Below are 23,454 nucleotides of genomic sequence, written 5' to 3'. Positions count from 1 at the left end.
CTGCTGTCCCAGGGTCGGGAACCAGCAGTACAAAGGGTAGAGCAAAAGGATGCACGAAGAAGTTCATCGGAGTCAGGGCTTGGAGTCAGAGTGACACGGGTTCAAATCCAGGCTCTGGCACTCCCTGGCTGTGTGACCTCGAACAGGTGCATCTTCTCTGGGACTTAGTCTGGTGAGGCCTGAGTGCGTGAATGGCGTAAAGTGCTTACCAGAGGGCCAGGCACAGGGCTCCACACGTGTCCACCATTCATTGCATCATTATTTCGTCTCTCTGAGTCTCAGTTTTCCCACCCCACTGGGCTGTTGTGAGGACAGGAGGGGTGAAAGGAGGGGAGGTGGCCACTGCACGGATCTGGATTGGTTGGAGCTGGAATGGGAACAGGACACGCTGGCCCCTCCTCCAGCGGGTTGGGGACCCCGGTGCAACAGACACCCCAGCGGACCCGGCCTGGTCTCCTGCGCCCCTCTGCGGGGTCCCCTGCGGGATTGGGAAGGATGTTGCTACAGGTGACCGGCATCGCGTGGGCCGCGGAGGTGCTGGAACTGTGACCCTGAGGCCCTGCAGATTTTGTGGACACCCTCAGCCAGGCCGGGGCACAGGGAAAGGGAGGGAGCAGAGAGAGACGGGAAGGATGCCAGCCCCCTTCACCTGCTGCACCAAGGTCGCCACCTTCCACCTCCCTTCTCCCCCACCTGCTCCCGGGCAGTGAGGCCGAACGTGATGCCGTGAATGCTGGAGCGGGTGCCAATGCCGCCGCCTTTCCTAGACTCAGAGCCCGAGGCTCCGAGAGGAGGGAAACGGCCCCAGGGCCACACGCAGCTGCAGAGTCGACTCCTGTGACCCGTATTCCCTCCTCCAGAGGCTTGGTGTCTCCCGCCCCTTTGTCCCTTCTCTGGCTCTCAGGCCGCCACGCTGACAGGCCCTGAAACTGGGAACAAGCCCCCGCCCCTCTCTGTGCCTCAGTTTCCTCCTTTGCAAAATGAGGAGGCAAGACCAGACCAGGGGTTCCCTCGCTGCTGTGGTTGCCGTGGAGCCTTCACTGCAATGAACTCACGTGGAAACTCAGGATGCCATACAGATCTCGGACCACATCCTGGGGAGGGGGGTGCAGAGACTGGTCCTGCCAGGGCCCCTTTTCCCCGGCCCTGAGAGCTGCTGTTCTGTGTCATTATCGGCACTTGCTCCCGGCCCTGAAAAGCGGAGGATGCTGGGCGAGATGGAAGCAGCCTGAGGCCGGGCCCACCCGAGCAGCCCCCAGCCCTGTGGTCTGACAAAGCCCTGGGCTTCTATCTCTACATGGCCCTGGGGAGCCAGTCACTCTTATCATTGATCCATGTGTGGCCTCCCATCACTTTATGTTGTTAGAATGTTTTTAGCCAGGTAAAACTCATTGATGAAAACCTACCCACCACCCTAAAATTAGGACATATCTCTGATGGTATAATAATAACAGCAGCAACGGAACGGTGAGGCTGGCGGGGACGGCAGCGAGATGGCGACGGTGACATCCCCTCACGCTGGGGCATGGCCTCGCCTCCTTTCTACCCTCCCTGCCACCTGGATGGTGTATTGGTCCCACGTGCAGAGGAGGAACAGTCAACAAGAATTTCCCAGCTCCTGCTGGTTGCACACCCTGTGCTAGGGCCTGGGGGCGCAGATCAATGGCATACTTCTTTTTGTTGATCCTCACGGGGTCCGGGGGGGCGGGGGGTGGCGAGGGGCCGCAAGGGAGGGGCTGGGAGAAAGGCAGGAGGACTCGCTCTGGGAGCTCTGAAATTGGCGTGTTAACTAGGCTTTAGGGGCAGGCAGCATAGTGCTCAGAGCCGGAAGGGGAGCCAGGCCGCTCACTGGGTTCCGTGCTCTTTCTGATCAAGGCTAGAGGCCCCTTTTCACCTCAGGTCCAGAGCAGGGAAATTTCCAGCAGAGAAAACCACTAGGGCTGAGTCATCAGAGGAGAGAGGAAGCTGGCAGGATGCGGGCACAGGTCATGCCCTGGAAGGGGCCCAGGTAGGGCCCCACGTCCTTTGTGTGGGCGGGCAGGTCGGGGTCGGTAGCATGTCACCATCACCAGCTCCCAACAGCCCTGTCCTGGAGGCCAGCTGGTCCCGGCTTCAGACACAGGTCAGGCTCGGTGAGAGTGGGGACCAGGGCTGTGATGACAAGGCTCCCTGACTTCTCAGTGGGCCCTGTCTGAGTTAATGAGAAGCCCAGGCCAGCCCCAGGAGGGGTGTTGAGTTGGCCTGGACCTGGCTGAACGCGGGTGGCAAGCAGGCGTCTTAATAACAGAGGGAGCTGGCAAATACGAGAGTCTCCCCGTGCCTGCCACCGAGCAGCATCCTATACCCGCTCTCCCGTCTGGTCCTCACACGAACCCTGTCGAGCCCAGGTGTCATGAGTACAGGGCCTGGCACCGTAGGCGCTTGATAAATTTAAATGAATGAAACAAAACAAGCAAACAAAAGCCTTTGTAGGGATAGTGTCCCGAACGGTGATCTTGGTGCTGTGTGGTTGTATGCCAAGACCTCAAATTCCTGGAGAACCAGCCCCCTGCCCTCTTGGCTGGAGAGAGGAAGAGCTCACACAGGACTGCCCCCTCCACGCCCGTTCCCCCCAGGAGAGTTCTGTTTCCCCCTCACTCACTGGCCAATCCATCCTTTCTGGGCCGGCCTGAGAGGACTCACATGTAGAGAACATGGATTCCAAGCTGCAGCAACTTCTGCCTTCCCATCCATGGCTAAGATTCATGGAGAGCTTGCTATGTACCAAGTCTTAGGATAGGCACATGGCACAAGTCATCTCATTTCATCCTCTAGTCCACTTTGTGAAGGAGGCGAAATTGGCTCCCTTTTGCAGATGAGGAAACTGAGGCCCAAAGAGGTTTGCTTCCTCTAGCCTGTTTGGCAAACTCCTATTAATCCGGCAAAGCCCACCTCCTTGACTAAGAAGTAGATCAACCCTTCCTGTGTCCCTCTGACACCGAAGCAAGCCTCTTTGCTGCATCCATCCTGTTGGATGATTATGTACCTCTGGGCCTTTGCCCTCATTAGACTGAAAGCTTAGGGAGAACAGGAACCAGGCCTGATACACATCCAGGTGCAGGGAAGGCACCTGGCACTTCGTAAGTGTACAGTTAAGTGTAGGTGGCTTATTTGAATTGTTTGCAGCTGTGCACACGTCAGCCCAAGCAAGTTCCTGCTTCGTGCTTTCTTCCTTTTTCTTCTTAGAAATTTAACCTTAAATAAAATGCAGAAGTTTAAAGACTGGAAGACTCAGCTTGCTGAACCCACTCAGACTGCTATTTTGGTTCCCATGGGTTCCCTGTTTCATGAGTGCATGAACCCTACTTCTCCACCGGATGGGACGATGATCTGCCTTTCAGGAGGCCCTCAGCGGGCCAAGGCTTGGAAAGTGATCCTCATACATGTTCAGACTTCACCCCTTACCTTGTGGTGGGAGAGGAACAAGTTGGAAAATGACTCTAAAAGGGAATATTATATTTTCTCTGGGATGCTGAGCTGACTTTCATTTCTAGGATCCCAAAGACCCGCTTGACCTTTACGTCCACGTTTGCCATTTTGGTCACAAGCTGATGACAATAAATTATATTTCTAGAGAATTTTATTGGATTCAAAATGCAGGGACTTCCCTGGTGGTCCAGCAGTTAAGACTCCGCGCTCCCAATGCAGGGGGCCCGGGTTCGATCCCTGGTCAGGGAACTAGATCCCGCATGCCGCAACTAAGACCCGGCACAGCCAAATAAATGAATATTTTTTAAAAATGCATTGATTTGCCTAAAAACATTCACTGGGCATCTACAATGATCCAGGCTCTTTGCCAGGTACTGAGGATACAAGAGTGAGTAATATCTGTTCCCTGTCCCCAAGGAGGTCACACAGTGTCACTGGGGACACTCTCAGGAGGGCGGGCAATGCCTTCCTAGGGTGACACAAAAGCTTGCCCACGATACAGAGGCAGCCTTGAGATGGGCATTCAGGGTCCTTGGGGAGGAAGTGGAGCGAAGTTGTTCAGGCTGCAGGATGTGGGAGAGCACCCACCTCATCTGATTAGCTTTTCATAAGAATACTGCAGAGTAGGCCTGGGCAAGTTTTTGTTATTGCCATTTTAGGCATAAGGCTGCTGGGGCTCAGAAAAGTCAAGTACCTTGCCTAAGGACACACAGCCAGTAGGTGGCAGAAGAAGGAGCCAGACCTCCCAACCCACTTCTGTTTCCACTCTGGTCTGCCGCCTCCTCACTCATTCACCCGTTCATCTGTTCACAAAGAGCTATGAGGTGTTGCCATGGGTCAGGCCCTGTGTGCTAGACATGAGGCCTCACAGGAAGGAAGACGGCTGAGGCCCCTGCCTTCAAGGAGTTCACGGGTTAATGGCAGAAATAAATACATAGAAACCGTTGTAGTCAGGGCAGTGAAAGAAACAGCCAGGAAAGTAAGAGAGCAACTTGCTTGACCTGGGAAGCTGGTCCAAAAGGAGGCGGAGCTGGCCAAGTGGAGCCTCTGGGGACATATGTGATGTCCGCTTTCTACACCTGCTGTGGGTCTACTTAGATGAACACTATGCTATTTGGGGATAAAAGTGGACAAGGACTCTACTGGGCCCCACACTTACTGTAACACCATGTCTGAGTGTGGACACAAATCCGTGTGTGTCTCTTGTTTGGGGGACCCTAAATCTCTGCGGGGAGAAGCCTCTTCAAGGTGGACGAGGGGCGGGAAATAGAGAGAGGCTTTTGCAGAATCAACAGAGCTGGTCAAGTGTCTGAACTTCAGGGTGGGACAGACCTTGGTTCAGTCCCTGGCCCTGCTGGGCGCGCGTTTTGTCATACGTAAAATGGGCACAGAAACATCCACCTTGCGTGGCTTTTGTCAGGATCAAGTGAATGCCTGTGGGCTGGGCATGTGGAGGAGGAGGAGAATTTGATTAACAATCACATGAAAGGGAGTTGCTTCCCTAGCAGGGCCCAACCCAGCCTCCTTTCAGAGATGAAAGGGCAGAACAGAGCCTAAGGAGGTTTCAGGTCACATCAAGAGGGAGGAGATGCAGGTTGTATCCTCCTGCCCTGCATGACTGTGCCTGGATCTTGGGTGAGGGCCGCATGGCCTTAGATAAGTCCTTTCTCTGCTGCTTGAGAGCTTTCTTTCTCAGGGTAAATGTTTACACCCCACATTGGGCCTCCACTTCCTTACCACTAGAGGAAGGAGGAGGTCAGGGCCCAGTTCTAATGTTTTCAAGTGTCTACAGGACTCCTGGAGGGGGTTCCCATGCTGGGGAGAAGGCTGCAGAGGCCCCAGGACGTATGGCTCGTGCTGCAGGCCAGGTTGGAGGGAACTTGCTCTTCTCTCTATCTGATCCCTCTGAGAAAGAGGAACCTGTGGTCTGACTTAGGCTGAACTGGCCAAAACAGGAACCAGGGTCTCTAGACCATCAGCCACCATGAGTCCTTGGCGCTGGGCTTCTGTTTTTCAGATTGGGTCTCAGGATGGGATGTCCTTGTGGCCAGCTCAGTAACCTGGAGCCTTCATATTCCTTCCAGCTGCCCAAGGAGGTTGCCTGCCTTCCCCTTTAGGGAGGGGGCTCCTGAGTGATGGGCATCCCAGGCCTTTGCCCAGCCTTCCTGGCAGAAGTGGTCCAGCCTTGGAAGGGCCAAAGTCACTTGGGGAACACCCTGGTAGGTTTCATCAGGGCACAGGGCCAAGATGTACCGTCACCCACCTTCACCCGTGTCGACTGGCTCTGGACATCGGAAAAAGTCTGTTTATTGTTGCTGCTGTTATGACTATTATTGTTTGAGGTTCAGAGAGGTTAAGCGACTTGCCCAAGGTCACACAATTCAAAATTGCATCCGTGGAACTGCAGTTGTGACCCGTGTCATATTTCTACTGGTGCGACATGGTACTGCTGTAGATGGTCCTGCTAATGGGATGATGAGGTCATGCTGAGATGGGGAGCTGGAACAGGAGGCAGGATGGTTTTGCTGGGCAGATGTCATTGCTTCTCAGACACGTTTTGCCAGGCAGATGGCATAGAAAGGGTTGGCAGCCCTGGCCAGATTCAGAACGTCAGTTCCTTTGCATCCAAACATAAAGCCAGTGGTACAAGGCCCAAGCCGTGGGCTCTGGAATCAGATCGCTCCAATCTCTGCACCACTGTTTGCTAGCTGTGTGACCGTGGACTAGTTACTCAGCCCTGAGCTTCAGTTTCCTCATCTGTAAAATGGGACTCTAGCAGAGAGCCTCCTAGAAGGTCCTTAAGAGGATAAAATGAGGCAAAGTGTGTACAGCACCCAAGGTGGTACTTGGCACCTTCAGAGCTCCGTAAGTTTAGATAAAAAATGTAAGTCATTACAGTGTGAAAATGCATCTTAGAGACCAGGATAATTTGGTCTCGGATTAACAGTGTTTGGGATCTGTGCCTGACGGACGCCCCATCCGGCCTCCCCTCGCTCACCTGGTCCACGGGTAGAAATGCGCGGGTTCGCGGTTGACACGTGTGGACACAGCAGCCTCAGTGGCGGCTGGGCCCCGAGTCTTGTCGGCCAGGCTCTGCTCTATGGCCATCTGGACCAGCTCGTCCTCGCTCAGGCTGCTATACAGGTTGTACTCCTCTTGACCAATGGCACGCTGTCTGCCCCGAGCACTGATCTCCGTGGCCATCCTCTTCCACCTCTCACCTCGGCCTCCAGAAGACACTCAGTGGGGAGGAGCGAGCATCAAAGCAGAAAAGCCTGTGAGGAGAGCAAAGCCACCCTGGTCACTAAGAGTTCTGCAAGGTAGCTATGTTTACACACAGGGAAGGCTGTGCTTTCTTGTGGCAATCGCACGATCAGTTGTCATCCATTCATCTTGTCATATGATCCACCCAACCCCCCCAATCATCTACACATCCATCCACCCACTCATCTATTCACCACTCCACCAGCCTATCTATCTACCCGTCCAACCAGCCCCCCCGTCTGTCCAATTGTTCATCGTCCCACGCATCCAGCTGTCCACCCACCCACTCATTTATCCATTCACCCTGCCATCTGTTCACTGAGCCATCCAGCTGTCCAACCAGCTAATCATCCATCCAACATCCATGCTCCTATCCATCCACTCATCCGTCTAGCCAGTCATCCAACCATCCACCCGTCTCTCCATTATTCACCCTCAGATGTATCTGTCTATCCACCACCCATCCATTTATCCATCCATCCATCTATACATCTATATATTCAACCAACCATCCACTCATCCACCATTCATTTTTCCATTCCAGGCAGCCTATCTATACCCGTGTGCATGCATCATCAGCTGGGAGATTATTTACTGAGCACCTCTTCTATGTCTGACACTCTTCTAAGCACTGGTGATACAACGACACGATCCCAGGAGACAGAATCCCTGCCCTCAAGGAGATTACACAACCGTGCCCACATCCCTTCCTTCCAATCATCCAACAACACCCTACCCACGCATTTCTCTGCCTTGTGCTAGAGTTGAGATTCTTAGAGATGAATCACGTGATCTAGTTAAAACTGATTGTCAAAATCATTTGCCGCGTAATTCCAGGGACTGCCTTCTTTAAAAAATTGCCTTAAGGAGAAATGGACTTTGGTTGAGTCAACTGCTTTTAGGAAATGAAGTAAAATCAGCTAAGCCTGATTCTCATTTTGACTGGCTGACATGCAGTGCGACTGTAGGTCAGTGATTCTGAGCCCTGACTGAAGATTAGAGTCACTTGAGATCTTTTCAAAAACATCCAGAATACCAGTGCTGTAATTCGGTTTGCTCGGCAAATATTCACCCTCCCCTTTCCCCTGGAGGCAGCATGTTGCCCCTTCCTTCCCCACTGAGATTGGGCTTGACCGTGTAACTTGCTCTGGCCGATGAATGTTAGTGGACATGATAAAGCAGCCACTTGACATGCGCGGGTGCAGTGGCACTTGCTCTTCTGCCATCGCCAGGACTCCCCCTTGGAGCCGTTGCCCTTTAGCTGGGCCCCGGAGTGAACCCACCTGGGGCAGCCATAGCCCAACCTGCACAGAGGAGCTCTGTCCAGTGGGCCTGCAGCCTGAAGCTGAGTAGCCCAAGCTGAGTAGCCCAGCCTGGCCTGGCCTAGATCAGCCTATCGACCTGCAGCTCCAGAGCACGAGAATAAATGCTTGTTGGGGGTGCTTTGTCATATAGTATTCTTGGGGTCTAGTTAACCAATACCCAAAAGACTAGGCCAGGCACTTCACAGAGAGGACATCTAAAAGGCCAACCACCAGGGCTTCCCTGGTGGCGCAGTGGCTGAGAGTCCGCCTGCCGATGCAGGGGACACGGGTTCGTGCCCCGGTCCGGGAGGATCCCACGTGCCGCGGAGCGGCTGGGCCCGTGAGCCATGGCCGCTGAGCTTCCCTGGTGGCGCAGTGGTTGAGAGTCTGCCTGCCGATGCAGGAGATACGGGTTCGTGCCCCGGTCTGGGAGGATCCCGTGTGCCGCGGAGCGGCTGGGCCCGTGAGCCATGGCCGCTGAGCCTGCGCGTCCGGAGCCTGTGCTCCGCAACGGGAGAGGCCACAGCAGTGAGAGGCCCGCGTACCGCAAAAAAAAAATAATAATAAATAAAAATAAATGAAAAATAAAAATAAATAAATAAATAAAAGGCCAACCACCAAGCGTAAGGGTGCTTAACTTCCTAAGTGGGCAGAATTCAGGTTAAGACCCCAATGCAATACCACTATACACCCACCAGAATGGCTCAAGTGAAAAAGATGGGAAATGGCAAGTGTTGGAGAGGAAGTGGAGCACCCAGAATGCTCCGCACTCGTGGCAGAAGTGTCAACATGGGATGGCATTTGCTAATGCTGAACATATACATGTCACGTGACCCCCAAATCCCACTCCAGTCTCTATGCCCAAGACAGGTGTACATGTGTTCACCAAAAGACAAGTTTGAGAATAATTCAGAGAAGCGTTATTCAAAATAAACCCCAATGGAAACTCCCCAAATGTCTATCAGCATTTGCATGGATTACTGCCCTGTGGTATAGTCATGTGATGGATAGTAGGCACCACTGAAAGAGTCAAACGGCCACTACACACGATAACAGGATGCATCTCACAAACCTGAGTGAGCAGAAGAAGTCAGATGATAAAGAACATACATACAAGATTCGATCTGGATAAAGTTCAAGAACAGGCAAAACTAACTTATGGTGGTAGAAGTGGGGAGAGTGGTTACCTTTGGGGGTTACTAAGTGGGAGGGAACACGAGGGGGGCCAGTCACGCTGTATTTCTTGATCTAAGTGGTTACATGGTTGGTTGGTTCCCTTTGTAAGACTCCCTGGAGCTGTTCAGGTATGATCTGTACATTTCTGTACCTTATACCACAGTAACACATCTACTTAAAAGAATAGAAAACTGGTTCTAAAAAGGATTGGTGTTTGGGCCCCGTCTCAGACCCATTAAGTCAGAATCTCTGGGAGCGTGGCCTGAGCATCACACTTCTTCGAAGGGCTCCACGGGTGACTGGGAACCCCCGCTTGGCAGGAGGGCCAGCCATAAAGCACAAGCGGAGGGGGCACCCAGCTGGGGTGGGAGCCGGGCGAGGGGTGGGATCTGACATGGGCTGAACCCTTGGTAGATATCCTTCCATCTCACCCCTGTCACAGCCCCAAGAGTACCACCTACTGCTCTGTAAGCCACTAGCAAATGAGAGCTGTGATTATCAAACAAATCTGGGTTTTCCAAGCACAGCTAGACGAGGCTGCAGCTCCGAAGGCAGCAGATGAGCAGCCCGAGGGCGTCTGGGGACGACGGTCCTGCGCCCTGGCTCAGCCTTCCTGGTGCCACTCCCCTCCACCTGCTTCTCCCCACTGATTCTGCCTGGTTCAGGCCTCGACTTCCTCCTGTTCGGCCTCAGCAGTGGCCTTCATGGTGGTCTCCCAGCCCCACACCCCACACTTCACCAAGCCCTTCCTCTGCCTGACAGAATAAAGCCTGCACGCCTTGCCTTGGCCTTCCACCTCTTCAAAATCCAGTCCCCACGCTCCCTTCACCCTCTTCCTCTGCACCCCTGACTTTCCAAGGAAGGCGAGGGCACACCTCTCCCCCAACCCAACCGTGGTTCCTACCCCAGTGCCCTTGCTTGAGCTGTGCTGGACACATCTCCCTTCTTCCTGCATTTTAAGAACTCCTTCCCATTCCTCAAGGCCCAGAGCAAGTGCCTCCTCTTCCAGGAAGCCTACCCAGTTTCTTCCAAGGAGCATTCTGCTGCTAGAACTTCTCCTTCTGGGCTGTGGTCAGTAGTTCATGTGTGGACTTGACCCTGGGTCGTCTTCCCAAGGCCAACGCCTTACGAGGGGAGAATGCCTGGTTCAAGTTTACTGTGCGGGTGGCTGTATGTCTCCACTATCGTAGGGCTCGGCGGACCCTCTTGACTGCCCACCCGACGGCCATTTCTCCCAATTTCTCTGAAGGCAGAACGTGGCTTTGTTCAGGCAGCAGTGTGTCCTCTTCCATGGATGAAGCATGACTGTTCCAAGACAATTGGGACAATCTCACCCCCTTGGCCGGTGACTAATTTAGGGGTAGGCATGTAGCCTGGTTTTGTCCAAAGAGACATAAAGGAAATTCTGCTGGGGTCTCCCAGGAAGGACTTTCCTTTTCCTAATAAAAGAGAAAGCAGTGAAGAAAATGACTCCTCGTCCACACCCCTGCTTTGTGCTGGAGGACGTGCTGCTTGGAGTGGTGGCAGCTATCTTATAACCATGAGAGGGACAGCGTCGCAACAGTGAGTTTGACGGAGTGAATGACAGGTCTCCTGAGTCCTACATTATATTGTTGAGCTGCAGAACCAGTGCTGGGTCTGCCCATCCTGGCCTGCTTATTAGGTAAAGACTGAAGATCCTTACGTTTTAAGCCAATGTTAGGTGGATTTTTTGTTATATGCAGTCAAAAATCATCTTAAAGCATGGTTCTTAGGCCTGACTGAGAGTCTTAAAAACATGCCAGGGCTCTAGTCCCACCCGAGACCATGAGCTCAAAGCCTCCAGGGCTGGCGGCCAAGCACTGCAACGTTCAAGGCTTCCTTGACCATTTTTGTAGGTAGCCAGTGCTGAGAACCACAGCTCCACATCAACTGTCAGGTAGCTGCTCTGTGCTCCATACTAGGGGAGGGAAAAGGGGCATTCTGACCTCAAAATCACTTTGTGCCTAAGGTTTGGGGTACTATTATTATTATTATTACCATTATTATTATTTTGCAGCACCGACAACCTCAGTTTTGTTTATTGTGTAAGGAGCCCAAGACTGGCAGTGAAGAGGCTTGCGGGTTCACGTCCCAGCTCAGCCACGAGCATCTCTCTTTCTCTCTCAGGCTCTCAGTTTTTCCATCTGTTATATGGCGGGATGGATTAGAACCTGCCCTCCATCCCTTCCATCCTGGAAGGGGGCACTGTGCAGCCAGGTGGTCCCCACCCGCAGCTGACCCAGGCCCTGCTTCCCATCCCTTCTCTGCTTCCCTGGGCCTGAGGTCCCTGCCTTGGCTTTTCCGGGGCTGGAGTTTGGCTCTACCCCCACCTGGCACAAGGCAGAGGCTCGTTCATGTGGTGCTACCCTGACTGGAAGTGCCGATGCCCAGTGCCTGCCCAGCGTCGGGGTGCCCTCGCCTGAGGGCATCTGATCCAGGCCGGGGGCGAGGGGGAAGAGCACTGGACTAAGAGTCGGGGACCTGGGTTATAGTCTCCAAGTTGATGCTAAAGTGCTGTGTGACCTCAGCCACATGCCTGTCCCTCTCTGGGCCCCAGTTTTCTCATTGCAAAAAGAGGGTTTTGGCTAGAAAGTTTCCAAGGGTTCTTCCACTTCTAAAGCTTCTACAACTCATTGAGATGTTTGGTTAGCTCTGTGCTAGTGAACACCAAACTCTCTGTCCCTGGGGGTCCCTTATGGTCACTTCAACAGGTCCACCATATGTATAGAGCTTAGCATTGGTCATGGGGGAATAGCGAACCGAGCAGGAATGGAAGGATCTCAGATCTGAGTGTCAGGAACCCTAGGTCTAGTTTCAATTCTGCAACTTACTAGCTATGTGACCTTGGTCAAATCACTTCCCCTTCTGGGTCTCCGTTCCTTTATCAGTAAAAATGGGAATGAGACAACCCACTTCACCATGTTGAAGCAGCCATATACATGTGCTGGTCAAGTGCAGGCAGCTGGGAGGGGAGCCCTCCAGCCCCTCACCCTATGGCAGCATTGGCCCGGCAGCCTGGTATGGGTAGCTCAGAGGTACCCGGACGGCACCCGGCTCCAGCAAGCACCGCTTCCTTGACCAGATTCCTAAGGGAGGCGAGGACAGCCAGGTGATGGTTACCTGGAACCGCCATCTCCCGCAGCTAATTCCAGACTCCCCAGGCCCTCCCCCATGGATCAGACAGCGTCCAGAGACTTTCCCTTTTGTCACTTATTCCATGGCATTGCCCTGATAACAGCCTTAGAAAGTAAGAACTTTTTTTGTTGAATTAACTTATTAATTCTTATGCATCCTCTCTCTTTTCAAAAAGACTTGATGCCCCTACATGATTGATCCCATTTGATAGACGAGGCAATTAGATTCAGAAAGGGGAAGGGAAAGGTTTGCATGAGGACAGGCAGCTGGAAAGTATGGATTTGGAGCCCAAGCTTCCTACCTCAAATCCAGTGCTCCTTCTGGGAATTCCAGGGACACCAATCCAAGTAAGTGACACTCACAGGGGTTCTGAGCAGGCAGGGGTAATATAGCCATCCTCACCCAACCCGGCACCTGCGTGGTGGGGACCATGGTGGGTTCCCACAGATGGAGGTTGACCTTGAAGGGACCTTGAGGGAGAAGAACTTCCCTACCCTCACTGTGGGGTCGGACATCTCTTGATTTTCTCACTGAGATCCTTAGCCTTTGAGGGGCTTCGAGTAAGTCCCCATCTTTAGAATCCTCCTGTTCAAAACGGAGACCCTGGTAAGTACCGTTGTTAAGGAGGTGGTGGTAGAATTAAGAGGTTCAAGCACGGACAGGCCTAGCGCCGGGCCTGGCCGTTGGTAAGGAAGTGTGTGATACCAGGCTACTTCCCCGTCATTGGGCCTGTGCAATTACAGGCTAGGGCTGCTGCCAGGGACACTGGCAGGTGGGACTGCTCAGCCTTAGCATGAGGGGGCAATTAGGAAGCAGCCTATGGGGGACTTCCTTGGCAGTCCAGTGGTTGAGACTCCACGTGTCCACTGCAGGGGGCACAGGTTTGACCCCTGGTCGGTGAACTAAGTTCCCGCGGGCCACGCTGCACGGCCAAAAAATGAAAAAAAAAAAGAAAAGAAGCAGCAGATGGGGTCAGCTTGGCCGGGTTCAAATCACAGCTTTGCTGGTTATCAGCTCTGTGACCTCTTAGAAGCTCAATTTCTCCACCTGTAAAATGGGCCTGAAAGAGTACCTATGTCATGGCAGAGTGAGGGCAGGGCTGAGGAGGTGAGACCCTGGGAGATGCCCTGCCCCTCTCTTGCCCTCAGTTTCTCCTCATCTTCATGCTGTCCAGCTTGATTTCTGAGGCCTCAGCCCGGGGGCTAGTCTACCTTCTGGGCCTGAGTCCTGGAGAGAGGCCAGTGGTCTCAAGGGATCCTCTGGGAGGCTGATTGGGATTTTAAAATAGGCCTTCCCCAGGGAAAGCGAGAGTGTAGTGGGCCCTGTCAGTGGAGCCAGAGGCCTCCAGAGGGAGCGGTGGTCGAGAGTGGCTGATCCAAGGCCAGCTTGGAACAGAGGAGACTGGAGCCAACCCTGAGGCTTCCAGGGGCTCCTCTTTTGCCTCCTTTGTGGGGCCCCAAATTCTGGCTCCAGGGGAGCCCCCACCTCTCCCAGGGCAGCTGTAAAATGGGAATAACAGTGGCTGTGACGGGGCTCCTTGAGTTGACACAGTAAAGCACTCAGAACAGTGCCTGGTCCATCCACAGCCAGTGCTCTTCTAAGTTGGGCCTCAGTTTTTACATCTGTGAAATGGGCATAGAAACATGGACCCTTGCAGGACTGGAGTGAGGACTAAATAACAGCATTTGAAAAGTGGTCCTTCTTACTCAAGTTCCTTCCCCTCTCTGCAAATCCAGGCTCTCTGACAGCCAGGGTCTGCCTGGGAGCTGCGGTGGGGTCTCTGTAGCCGTTTGGGGGCCTGCGACGGGAAGAGTGGCTTCCTGGATGTTTTATCAGAAACTGGGGGTGGGAGGTGTGGCTGGGAGGGTTGGGGGCAGGAAAGGGACTGGCGGTCACCCTCCAGGGTATCAAGCTCCCCTTCCGCTGGGGACTTGAGTCAGGAGTGAGAGCCCAGACAAGAGGCTTCCTGTCCTCCGCTCATCTGCCTTCCCTTTCCTCCTGGCCTCATCCCCTGGCTAGTCACCCTTCCAGACGCGGTTCACGCAGCTCCTCCACCAGGAAGCCTCCCTGATCTGACGGCTGAGGCATCCAGAGCTGCCTCCAAGGGCACCCCTGACGTTCTAGTGCTCTGACTGCCCACTTGTGGGCCTGGCTCCCTAGAGAGTCTGGAAACTTCCACAGAGCAAGCCTGTATCACATTTGTGCCATAACCCCAGGACATACCCAAGGCCAGGTACACAGTAGGTACTTAATAAATGTTGGATGGGCAGGTGAATGAATGATTAGGTCGAACCTTGGAAGCACAGCTATTATGAGAAGACACTGTGCGTGGTAGAGGGCGTGACCACAGGTGTCCGACTGCCTGAGTTCAAATTCCGCTCTGCCACCGGCTAGCAGGCCGCGTGACGGGGAGCAGATTACCCCACCCCCTCTGCCTCGTTTTCGCCCCTCTGTAAAATGGAGATAATAATAGCATCTGGCCTACAGAGGTGCTGTCAGACAAAACGAGATAACATATAGAAATGTGGGACAGGGCACTCGGCATGTGGCCGGTGACCCAGGAAAATCTGCTAACATTAGCTCATGGATCCCGGGATGCTGCAGTTCTCTGCTCTGACCCATTCCTGCTGAGATGCTGTCACCTGGAACTCGTTCCCAGTTGGCAGTTTCCATGCAAACTGTTTTCCCCTGACAGCTGTGGTCGGGAGGGTCGGCTGTGGCTGTCGGCCCCCGGGCTGTCCTGGGTAGCCCCGAAGGACGCTGCAGAGACCCGCTGGGTGGGCCCAGGGCTCAGTAACGGGGTCAGAGCTTGGGAAGGAGGGAGATCTCCACGCTCTCCCTAAACCCAGCCTGGGTGCAGGATGGCTTCTCCCCACCACTTCCAAATCCACTGCTCCCCAGGGCCCCTCCATCTGCCGCCTCCCTTCCTGCTGGCACGACCTGCTGTCCTAGGAACTTCAGGAGGACCCACAGCCCGACCCACTCCTCCTCATCCTGGGTTTGAAGTCATGTATGAGGTGACCACCTACAAATGACAATAGTGGGTTTCTGGTGGGCACTTAGTTCCTGGATCAGGGCCGCACGTAGTAAGGGCAGGATGAGTATATCAGGCAGGGTCCACGTGGGTGTTTTAGGTGTGAGCGTGGACTGTGCAATTCAGCTCTCATGCAAAGCACTATGGTTCAGACACTGCAACAAGCCCTGGGAGAAGCACAGCCCTAATGCCCCCCCTTTGCGGTTAATTTACACTCTTACGTATGTTGTTAGCTTGAGCTGTGTGACAGATTTGTGATGAGGGTACGGTTCCCATCCTACAGATGAGGAAACTGAGGCACGGCAGGAAGAAACTGATGAGGAAGAGACCAGAGGCTACATCTTCTGACTTCACACCTAGTCCTCATCCTATGTAACCCACAGCCTCCGGTTCTTTTTTAAGTTTTGAGTAAAGGCCTGGGTTAAACTAAATTAATTATCTATCTATCTATCCATCTATCCATCTATCCATTCCAGGGCCTCACATCACGTGGCCTTAGCCCAAGGCAGTCCTAAGTGCCTGCTGCTTGGCGAGCCTGGGGCCGTGTGAGGAAGTGAGGAGTTGACCTGGGCTGTTCCTTGGCCCCCGAGGGCCTCAACCCTCTCCTTGCAAAAGGCCCAGGACGTTTACGTCAAAGCTTATCTTTCTGATCTGCTGTTCCCCCAGGATCCAGAGGGGTCCTAGGAAATCTGAGGAAACACTTCCAGCTGGAGAGCTCGTGATTGTAAGACATTAAAGCATTCTCTCCCCTTCCTGGGTCCTATGGCTTTAAAACCTAAACCGTAAAAAACTCTGGTGCTCACACTACTATATATAAAATAGATAAACAACAAGGATCTTCTGTGTAGCACAGGGAACTATATTCAATATCTTGTAATAACCTATAATGGAAAAGAATCTGAAAAAGAATATATATATATATATATATATATATATATATATATATATATATGACTGAATCACTTTGCTCTACACCTGAAAAAAAATAGCCCTTTCCCAGGGAAAGCGAGAGTGTAGTGTGCCCTGCCAGTCAAGCCAGGGGCCCGTGGAGGGAGTGGTGGTCGAGATCCAAGGCCCGCTTGGAACCGGGGAGACCGGCGCCACCCCTGAGGCTTCCAGGAGCTCCTCTTTTGCCTCCTTTGCGGGGCCCCAAACGCTGGCTCCAGTATATCAACGATACTTCAATAAAATTTTTAAAAATAAAAATAAAAAGGCTGGTGCTGTGGGTCCCTGCACTGTTTCCTGGCCAGTTTCATGTATTGCACCATTTGACTTCTCCAACCCTCCAGAGTCAGGGGAGGATTCTTCCCATTGCCCAGATGAGGAGACTGAGGCCCAGATTGTAAGTGGCAGAGAGCCTGCCTGCCCCTCTTTTCATCAGACCTTCTGACACCGAATATTTAGGGCAGTGGCCAGGGGTTAGTTACTCTGGAAGTCTCTGCTCTGGCTAAGGGGCGAGCCGGCCTTGCGGGGAGGGAGAGTGGAATCCAGGCCACCTTCATTGGCCCCCAGAGGGGCCCAGGTCAAAGCCCCAGTGTGGGCCTTTGTAACAGGCAGTGCTGACAAGCCTTTGGCTGCCGGTGTCCAGGGCCTGGCAGCTAATGGGATTTGAGCCTTTTTTTTTTTTTTTTTTTTTTTTTTTGTGGTATGCGGGCCTTCCTTTGTTGTGGCCTCTCCCGTTGCAGAGCACAGGCTCCGGACGCGCAGGCTCAGCGGCCATGGCTCACGGGCCCAGCCGCTCCGCGGCACGCGGGATCCTCCCATACCGGGGCGCGAACCCGGTTCCCCTGCATCGGCAGGCGGACGCGCAACCACTGCGCCACCAGGGAAGCCCGGGATTTGAGCCTTTTGTCCAGACTCTAAAGCTCAAAAGCCCCTCCCAGCTCTGCTAATCCAAGAAACTTTGATGCTGGTTACACACTCCCGGCTTCTCTCGGGGGTTAGGACTTTAGGTTTCTGAAGCTGGGCCAGGGTTGTTGGAGGTTACCAAGGGGATCTTACCACAGCTGACCCCGTAGCCCGGGAGGGAAAGCTGAGCCCCAGGGACGGGGCATGACATGCCCAAATTACCCAGGTAGGAGGTGACGGCCAGGGATTTGAACCTGTCCAAAGCTTCTTCCGCTCCCACGCCACCGCACCGCCGGGCCCTCTGTGCCCACCGTATGTTTGGGAGACCAAAACTCCGTCTGAAATGAGCTGAGCGCCCCTTGCTAGCCTGAATCAGGATGAATCACTCACAAGTGGTCTAGGACCCTGAGGACAAGTTCTAGAAGATTATTTACTACTGTTGTACGTTGAGGAAGCTACCCCGAAACAGGAGGAGAGGAGGAGGGTGAGAGGGAGAGAGGGAAGAAGAAAGAACAAGAGGAAAAAAACCTCCTTCCTGTTTTTGGTGGAAAATATTCCATTTTCCGAGGAGAAGCATAAATTCCACACAGGCCCAAAGGCCCAGAATCGGAGGCGGTGCCCTGAGCAGCAGCTAAGAAAAGCACCAGTGAAGGCCAAGTTTCATCGCTTTGGGCCCCATGCTACTGAGTCCCCAGGCTCGTGGGTTACCTTCAGCTCAGCCTCCCAAGTGGAGAACACGTCTCTCAGCCCCTGGCCCTGCAGGGGCTGGAGGTGACCCCTAGCTATGCTGACCCTGGCACAGCTAGGCGCCTTCCCAAGCCCCTCCTGGTCCGTCTCCCTGCCTTTTCCTGCCGCAGCCAGCCTGGCTGGCTTGGCACATACAGGTCTGGACGCGGGACTCCAGGCCCCTGCCCCAGTCTCTGTCCAGGGCTCAGCGAGTGCCTTGCTTTGCCACCTGTGCCAGCACCCTGGGCTGGGGTGAGGAGGGGCCGGCTCACGGGTCTGGGGCTGAGCCTCTGACAGCTGCTGCTCTGTCCCTCTGCAGCCCAAGTACGGCCTTGCCTAGCCCTATTCTGGGTACCTGGAGGGCAGGGACTCTCCCTCATCTTGGCCCCTGGGTGGCAGAAGGTTCTGGAAGCTCTAACTCCAGGCTTCAGAGGGGGAAGTCTCAGGTAGGGCAGGGGTGTCCTCCCAGAGCCCCCTCCTCACCCAGCCTAACCCCACGCAGGACTGGCTGGAAATTGTTTTATTCGAGATCACACCCAAATCAGCTAGGATTGTTCTCCTTTCTGTTTTTGTTTGTTTGCTTTTTGCTTTCCTGCCTTTATTTAAATCTTTTTCTTCTCTCTCTCTACTTCTCCTCTCTTTTTCCACCCCTCTCTTCTGTGTGCTTTTCTTTAAAAAATTCAGGCAGGTTAGGAATCACCTGACTTTTACCTTACCACCATCTCCCCAAAACGTTTCCCTCAACCGCAAAGCTCTTAACGACTTCATTGATACTCCCAGCCATTAATGAGTCCAGAAGAAGGTGCTGAGGATGAGAAGTAAAGATATAAACAAGTCCTGTGACAGCCACCCACTCCGGGCAGCCTGACCCTCTACAGCTCAGCAGTGGAAGGACAGTGGCTGGGTCCAGAGATATTTTTGTGCCTCCTTTGGGAAGACTCTCTTGGATCCAGCCTGTCCACAATATACGGCACCTTATGATGCTTCAAAGGTGCCAGGACGTGTCTGTTTACCTCAGTGCCAGTCCCCTGGGAGGCTGCAGAGACCACGGCTTAGACTGTGGGCACTGGAGGCCCATCGGCCGAGAGGCCAGGATTTGAGTTCCAGCTCCAACTCCTCCTAGCTGTCTGGCTTTAGGCGAGACCCTTAACCTCTCTGGACTTCAGTTTCCACATCCGGGAAATGGGAGTAACCATCACATTTAACTTATGCCCATGAGAAGAGCCTTTGAGAGCAACCACCGCAAGCTCAATAAACACTCACAGATACTGATTACTCTTATTAATTGTAAGGTCACCAGGGGTGGATCATACGGGGTTCCCACCCCAAGGAGGAGGAGGAGGGCATCACGGGCTGGCCTGTTTGTGCAAGAATGGATGATGCAAACTAGAAGGGTGCCAGGTGGAGGCAGCTGCCAGCCCCTGGAGGAGGCTGTGTTGTAAACAGACCTGCCACCAGCTGTCGGGACCCATCCAACTGTTCCAGAAGTGACTGGAGCATCTGCCCCTGGCTACCCCACTGCGCTCTGCCCCAGGCCTCCGACAGCAGAGATCAGGGCCTATGGCTGGTGGGCTGGCCCCTCAGGACCTGCCTGGGCCCCTGTGAACTCCCTCAGTCCCTATCTCACACATAAGCTCTTCCATCCTGGGCAGGGGGCTTGGCCTCTGCCCCGACTCAGGTCTTCATCACTTGCCTAAGGGTCACTGCCGCCCTGCCTCCTCATTCCGGGCCACCCCCCTGGCTTCTGGGGGGCTGCCTGAAGTCAGATCCCACCCATGCCTCCTCTGCTCAGAAATGATCAGAAAATGTTCCATCTTCCTGCCTCGCCTGGTGGGAACTGCATCCCCCATTCCCACCCCCGGCTTCCCCTCCCAGCATCACCCCTGCTTCTCACCTTCTGACCCTTTGCTATAGCCACACTGCGCTTCCCACCATCAGCCCAGACCCACCCCGGCTTGTCTGCCTTTGCCCGAGCCGCCCCTCCACCTGGAGGTCCGTCTCCCACCCACCCTCCACCCACCTGAAGACATCCACCCATCCTTTCAAAGGCCATCACCTCCTTGAATATGTCCTCACGTTTACACACACACAACGCGTCTCATTCTTTACGTGGTGTCATAGTTTTTGTTTGCACATTCTAGTCCCTCTCCTAAACCCCACGTCGTGGCAGGTACAGCCCTTGGCATCCAAGGTTGCTATCACCTGCACCCCCCGCCCAACACTGCACACACACAGATGCTCCATAAATGGCACATGAAAGTGACGACCGCATGCATGAAGATATCTTTCATTCAACCTAAAAGCATTTCTGAAATTCATTTGTCTGACACAGACATTGCCCAAGGCCTATGGAACCAACAATAGCATCACTGATAACTCCTTTTACATTTCCATGTTTAGAAGAGCACGGCAGAGTGATATTCGGAGCAAGAATCCTCCAGAAGATCGGACAAGTACGTGCAAACAGCCGATTCTTGTCCCCCAGATCCCAAATGAAAGTCACCAGCTTGCTTTGTAACTCAAGAGAATAAGAGAAAGAGGGAGACGCAAGAACATACTTTGACTTTAAGAGGTTACAAGTAGGCACCGCAGCGGTAAGCCCCAGCCAGACAAGCAATCTTTCTGTATAAGAAAGTTAAAAGCATGCGTTACCTGTTAGGCTCTGAAACAAGGGTACAATTCAGGGGTAATAAAAAAGAGTTTCTTGAGAGTGTCTTAATTCAGAACATGCTCCCTGAGTTTGCCTTCTGCCCTGGCCCTGGGCTCCTGGCTGCTGTGCCAGGCAGTTCTGAAACACTCTCCTTTGAAGCAGGGAGTTTATTTTGGGCCCACCGCATGACCTATGATGGCAAGCCAAGCTATAAGATGTTATGAATCTCAGATTTCCTGTTTAAAGATCGCACTGGGGAAGCCGCGGTCCTGGTTCCTCCAGGGCGCATCAATTACGGACTTCACTTCGGAGAGCATCTCGGAGCTTTGGCCCTCCCGTGATGTCATCACTTGTGATCCCTGACATGGAGGCCATATATGGATATGTTTCTGGAACTCCCCAGGAGGGAGCGAGACAGGAGAGAGATGCAGAGGGTAAGAGACACGGAGCTGGGAGATAAAGACACAAGAGCAAGGAAGGAAGTGTAGGAGAGATGAGAAGGGAAGAGAATGGGGAGAAAAGAAGAAAAGTGGGAAGAGAGGATGGAGGGAAGAGAAGTAAGAGGAAGGAGAGGAGACAGGGAGGCTGGGAAAGAGGAGAGGAAGAAGGGAGGTTGAGAGCAGGCAGGAAGGCAGGGAGGAAGATGGGCTGGACGAGAGGGAAGGGAAGATGAGAGTATTCAATATAAGGGCCTTTGCAGAAATCACTGCGCGCGTAGCAGGTGGCAGAGCCTGATATTTGGAGGTACCAGGATCCAGCTGCTGGAGGCCATGGGGTGGGGCTGGAGCTACAAAGGGCAAATAAGCATGTGGGCAAGCCTTGAGCGGAGGCACACAGCAGAAGGGAGCCCTTCCTCCAGGGCCAGGGAAGAATACCCCGTTTCCGGAATCGACGGAGTGCCATAAAATGTCAGCCTCGGGTGGCAAACAACAACACACACAGAGGCACACGCACTGAGCACACAGGATGCCCATATGCCTGCATCTGCGTTCAGATGTCAGGTGTCAGAGTCAGGGGGCTGGAAGTGTCACTTGGTCTCTTCCTCTAAATGGAAAATAATTTCAATTTCAAAGACCCCTTCCCCCTTTCAGGATATTGCATTTATGACCCCCTGGCGTGGCTCACTTTGCATAGCTCGTCTGGAAATAAATTTCAGTGAGTTCAGGGTGCCCTGTGGTCGGGTCAGTGTTCTGGAGGGCTGACCCGAGGCTGAGGACGGGAGGACACGATTCGTCTCAGGCTGTCTCCCAGCTACTCACATCACTCCCGCTGGGACAGTCCCCCCCAGGCCACTGTGGCTGGTGACCCTTCAAGGACAGCTCACACTCAGCCCCTCCCAGACTCTGTGCCATGGGGGCGGGGTGCAAGAGAAGGTGGCGGCTGTCTAGGGCTCTTGAACGTCTGGGAATTTTCCTCAGTAGGAAGGCGTTCTAGTGGACTCCATGGAATGCATCCCTGCGGTCCTGCTGCTTCCTTGGGATCCCTGCCAGACATAGGGCACGGATTCCTCTGCTGTCGATGTGTCACAGACCTCAGATTTGGCCTGGGAGGGCTGGGCCGTGGTCAGACACAGGGCCCCTTCTCAGGTGACCCTCAGCCTGGCCTCTCCCTGCCAGTCCAGACAAACCACTTAGAGTCAAGAAAGCTGGAGAAACTCAGTCTCCAAACCCCGTTGCCTGTGCCTGCACTCATCTTTTGAAAATTAAGAGCCCCAATGGTGGGTGAAGCATCACAGGTAACGGAAAGTGCATTGGGGGTGGACAGCAGGGGGAGGGGACTGGCCAGATACACTTTGATTCGTATATGATAACGTCTTCTGGCTGTACTCACACAACTTTTCCAGCAAGTGCTACTGTCACCCCATTTCACTGATGAGAAAACTGAGGCTCGGAGAGGCTGGGGAGTTTGTCCATAATCCCGGAATCTATAAGCGACGGTTTAGCAGTTTGAACCACATCTGCCTGATGCAAAAGCCAATGCTTTTAGTCGCAGCTCTATCCCCCAGGTAATGGGAATCCAAATGTTGGGGCAGAACAAGGAGCCCTGAAAGTCTACGACTATAAATTGGTGAATATTTGCTGTTCCCCTGGTCCGTCACTCATCCCACTTGGGAGGCTTGATGCTGCAGAGAAAGGTCCACAGACCCTGAGATAAACACGGGTTGGCCTGTCTGTTGACATCACAGGTCACTCAACTCCAAAATGAACAGGTTGGGCTAACCTGGTGATTCCCCACCTTAGCTGTACGTTAGAATCCTATTAAACTTAGCCACGCCTACCTCTACCCCAGAGATTCTGATTTCATTCATCTGAGGCAAGGCCTGAACAACACCAATTTTTAAAAACTTTTCATTAAATAATAAGATACCCACAGAAAAGCACACCTATCATAAGCATACAGCTCAATCAACGCACAGACACCCCAGCATCTACGTCAAAGAGAGAATATTACCGGCACCCCAGAAGACCCCTTTTGTTTCCTGCACCCATCTCAACACCACCACCTACCACCTCCTGCCAAGGGTGACCACTCTCTTAACAGCTAGTGGTTCAAGTTGTTTGAACTTCATATGAGTGGAGTCAAGCCTGTGTCTTCCTCCACTGAACTGTATAGTGTGAAGTTCGTCTGTATTGTTTCATGTAGTTATGGATTGTTCCTCCCTGTTGCTGGGTAGCTTTCCATGCTATGAATATATCACAGTTAATTCACTCTACTACTGATGGACCTTTGGGTGGTACCTAGTTTTCGGCTATCATGAATAGGATAGCTGTGAACTTTCTAGACTATCTTTTGGTGAATATCCATACCCATTTCTGTCGGGTCAACAC

General features: G+C 53.3%; 1 protein-coding gene across 2 annotated transcripts in view; it reads right to left on the bottom strand.

Annotated features, from left to right (window-relative positions):
* Positions 1-20,788, bottom strand: part of ASB2 (ankyrin repeat and SOCS box containing 2) — a 53,588-nt gene extending 32,800 nt beyond the window's left edge. For both annotated transcript variants that reach the window (XR_003678220.2, XM_007104676.4), the window contains exons 1-2: positions 20,629-20,788; positions 6,467-6,743 (exon numbers count right to left, since the gene is read on the bottom strand). Coding sequence is in view for 1 of the 2 variants with exons in the window: in XM_007104676.4 (XP_007104738.1) it covers positions 6,467-6,672 (206 nt within the window). In the remaining variant the exon portion in view is untranslated. The remainder of the gene's footprint in view (positions 1-6,466; positions 6,744-20,628) is intronic.
* Between the last annotated feature and the right edge of the window lie 2,666 nt (positions 20,789-23,454).

This window comes from Physeter macrocephalus, unplaced genomic scaffold (genome assembly GCF_002837175.3).
Source record: "Physeter macrocephalus isolate SW-GA unplaced genomic scaffold, ASM283717v5 random_100, whole genome shotgun sequence".
In the NCBI taxonomy this organism is placed as follows: Eukaryota; Metazoa; Chordata; class Mammalia; order Artiodactyla; family Physeteridae; genus Physeter; species Physeter macrocephalus.
The sequence above is the reverse complement of the archived record's forward strand: the minus strand, read 5'-3'. Positions and strand labels throughout refer to the sequence as shown.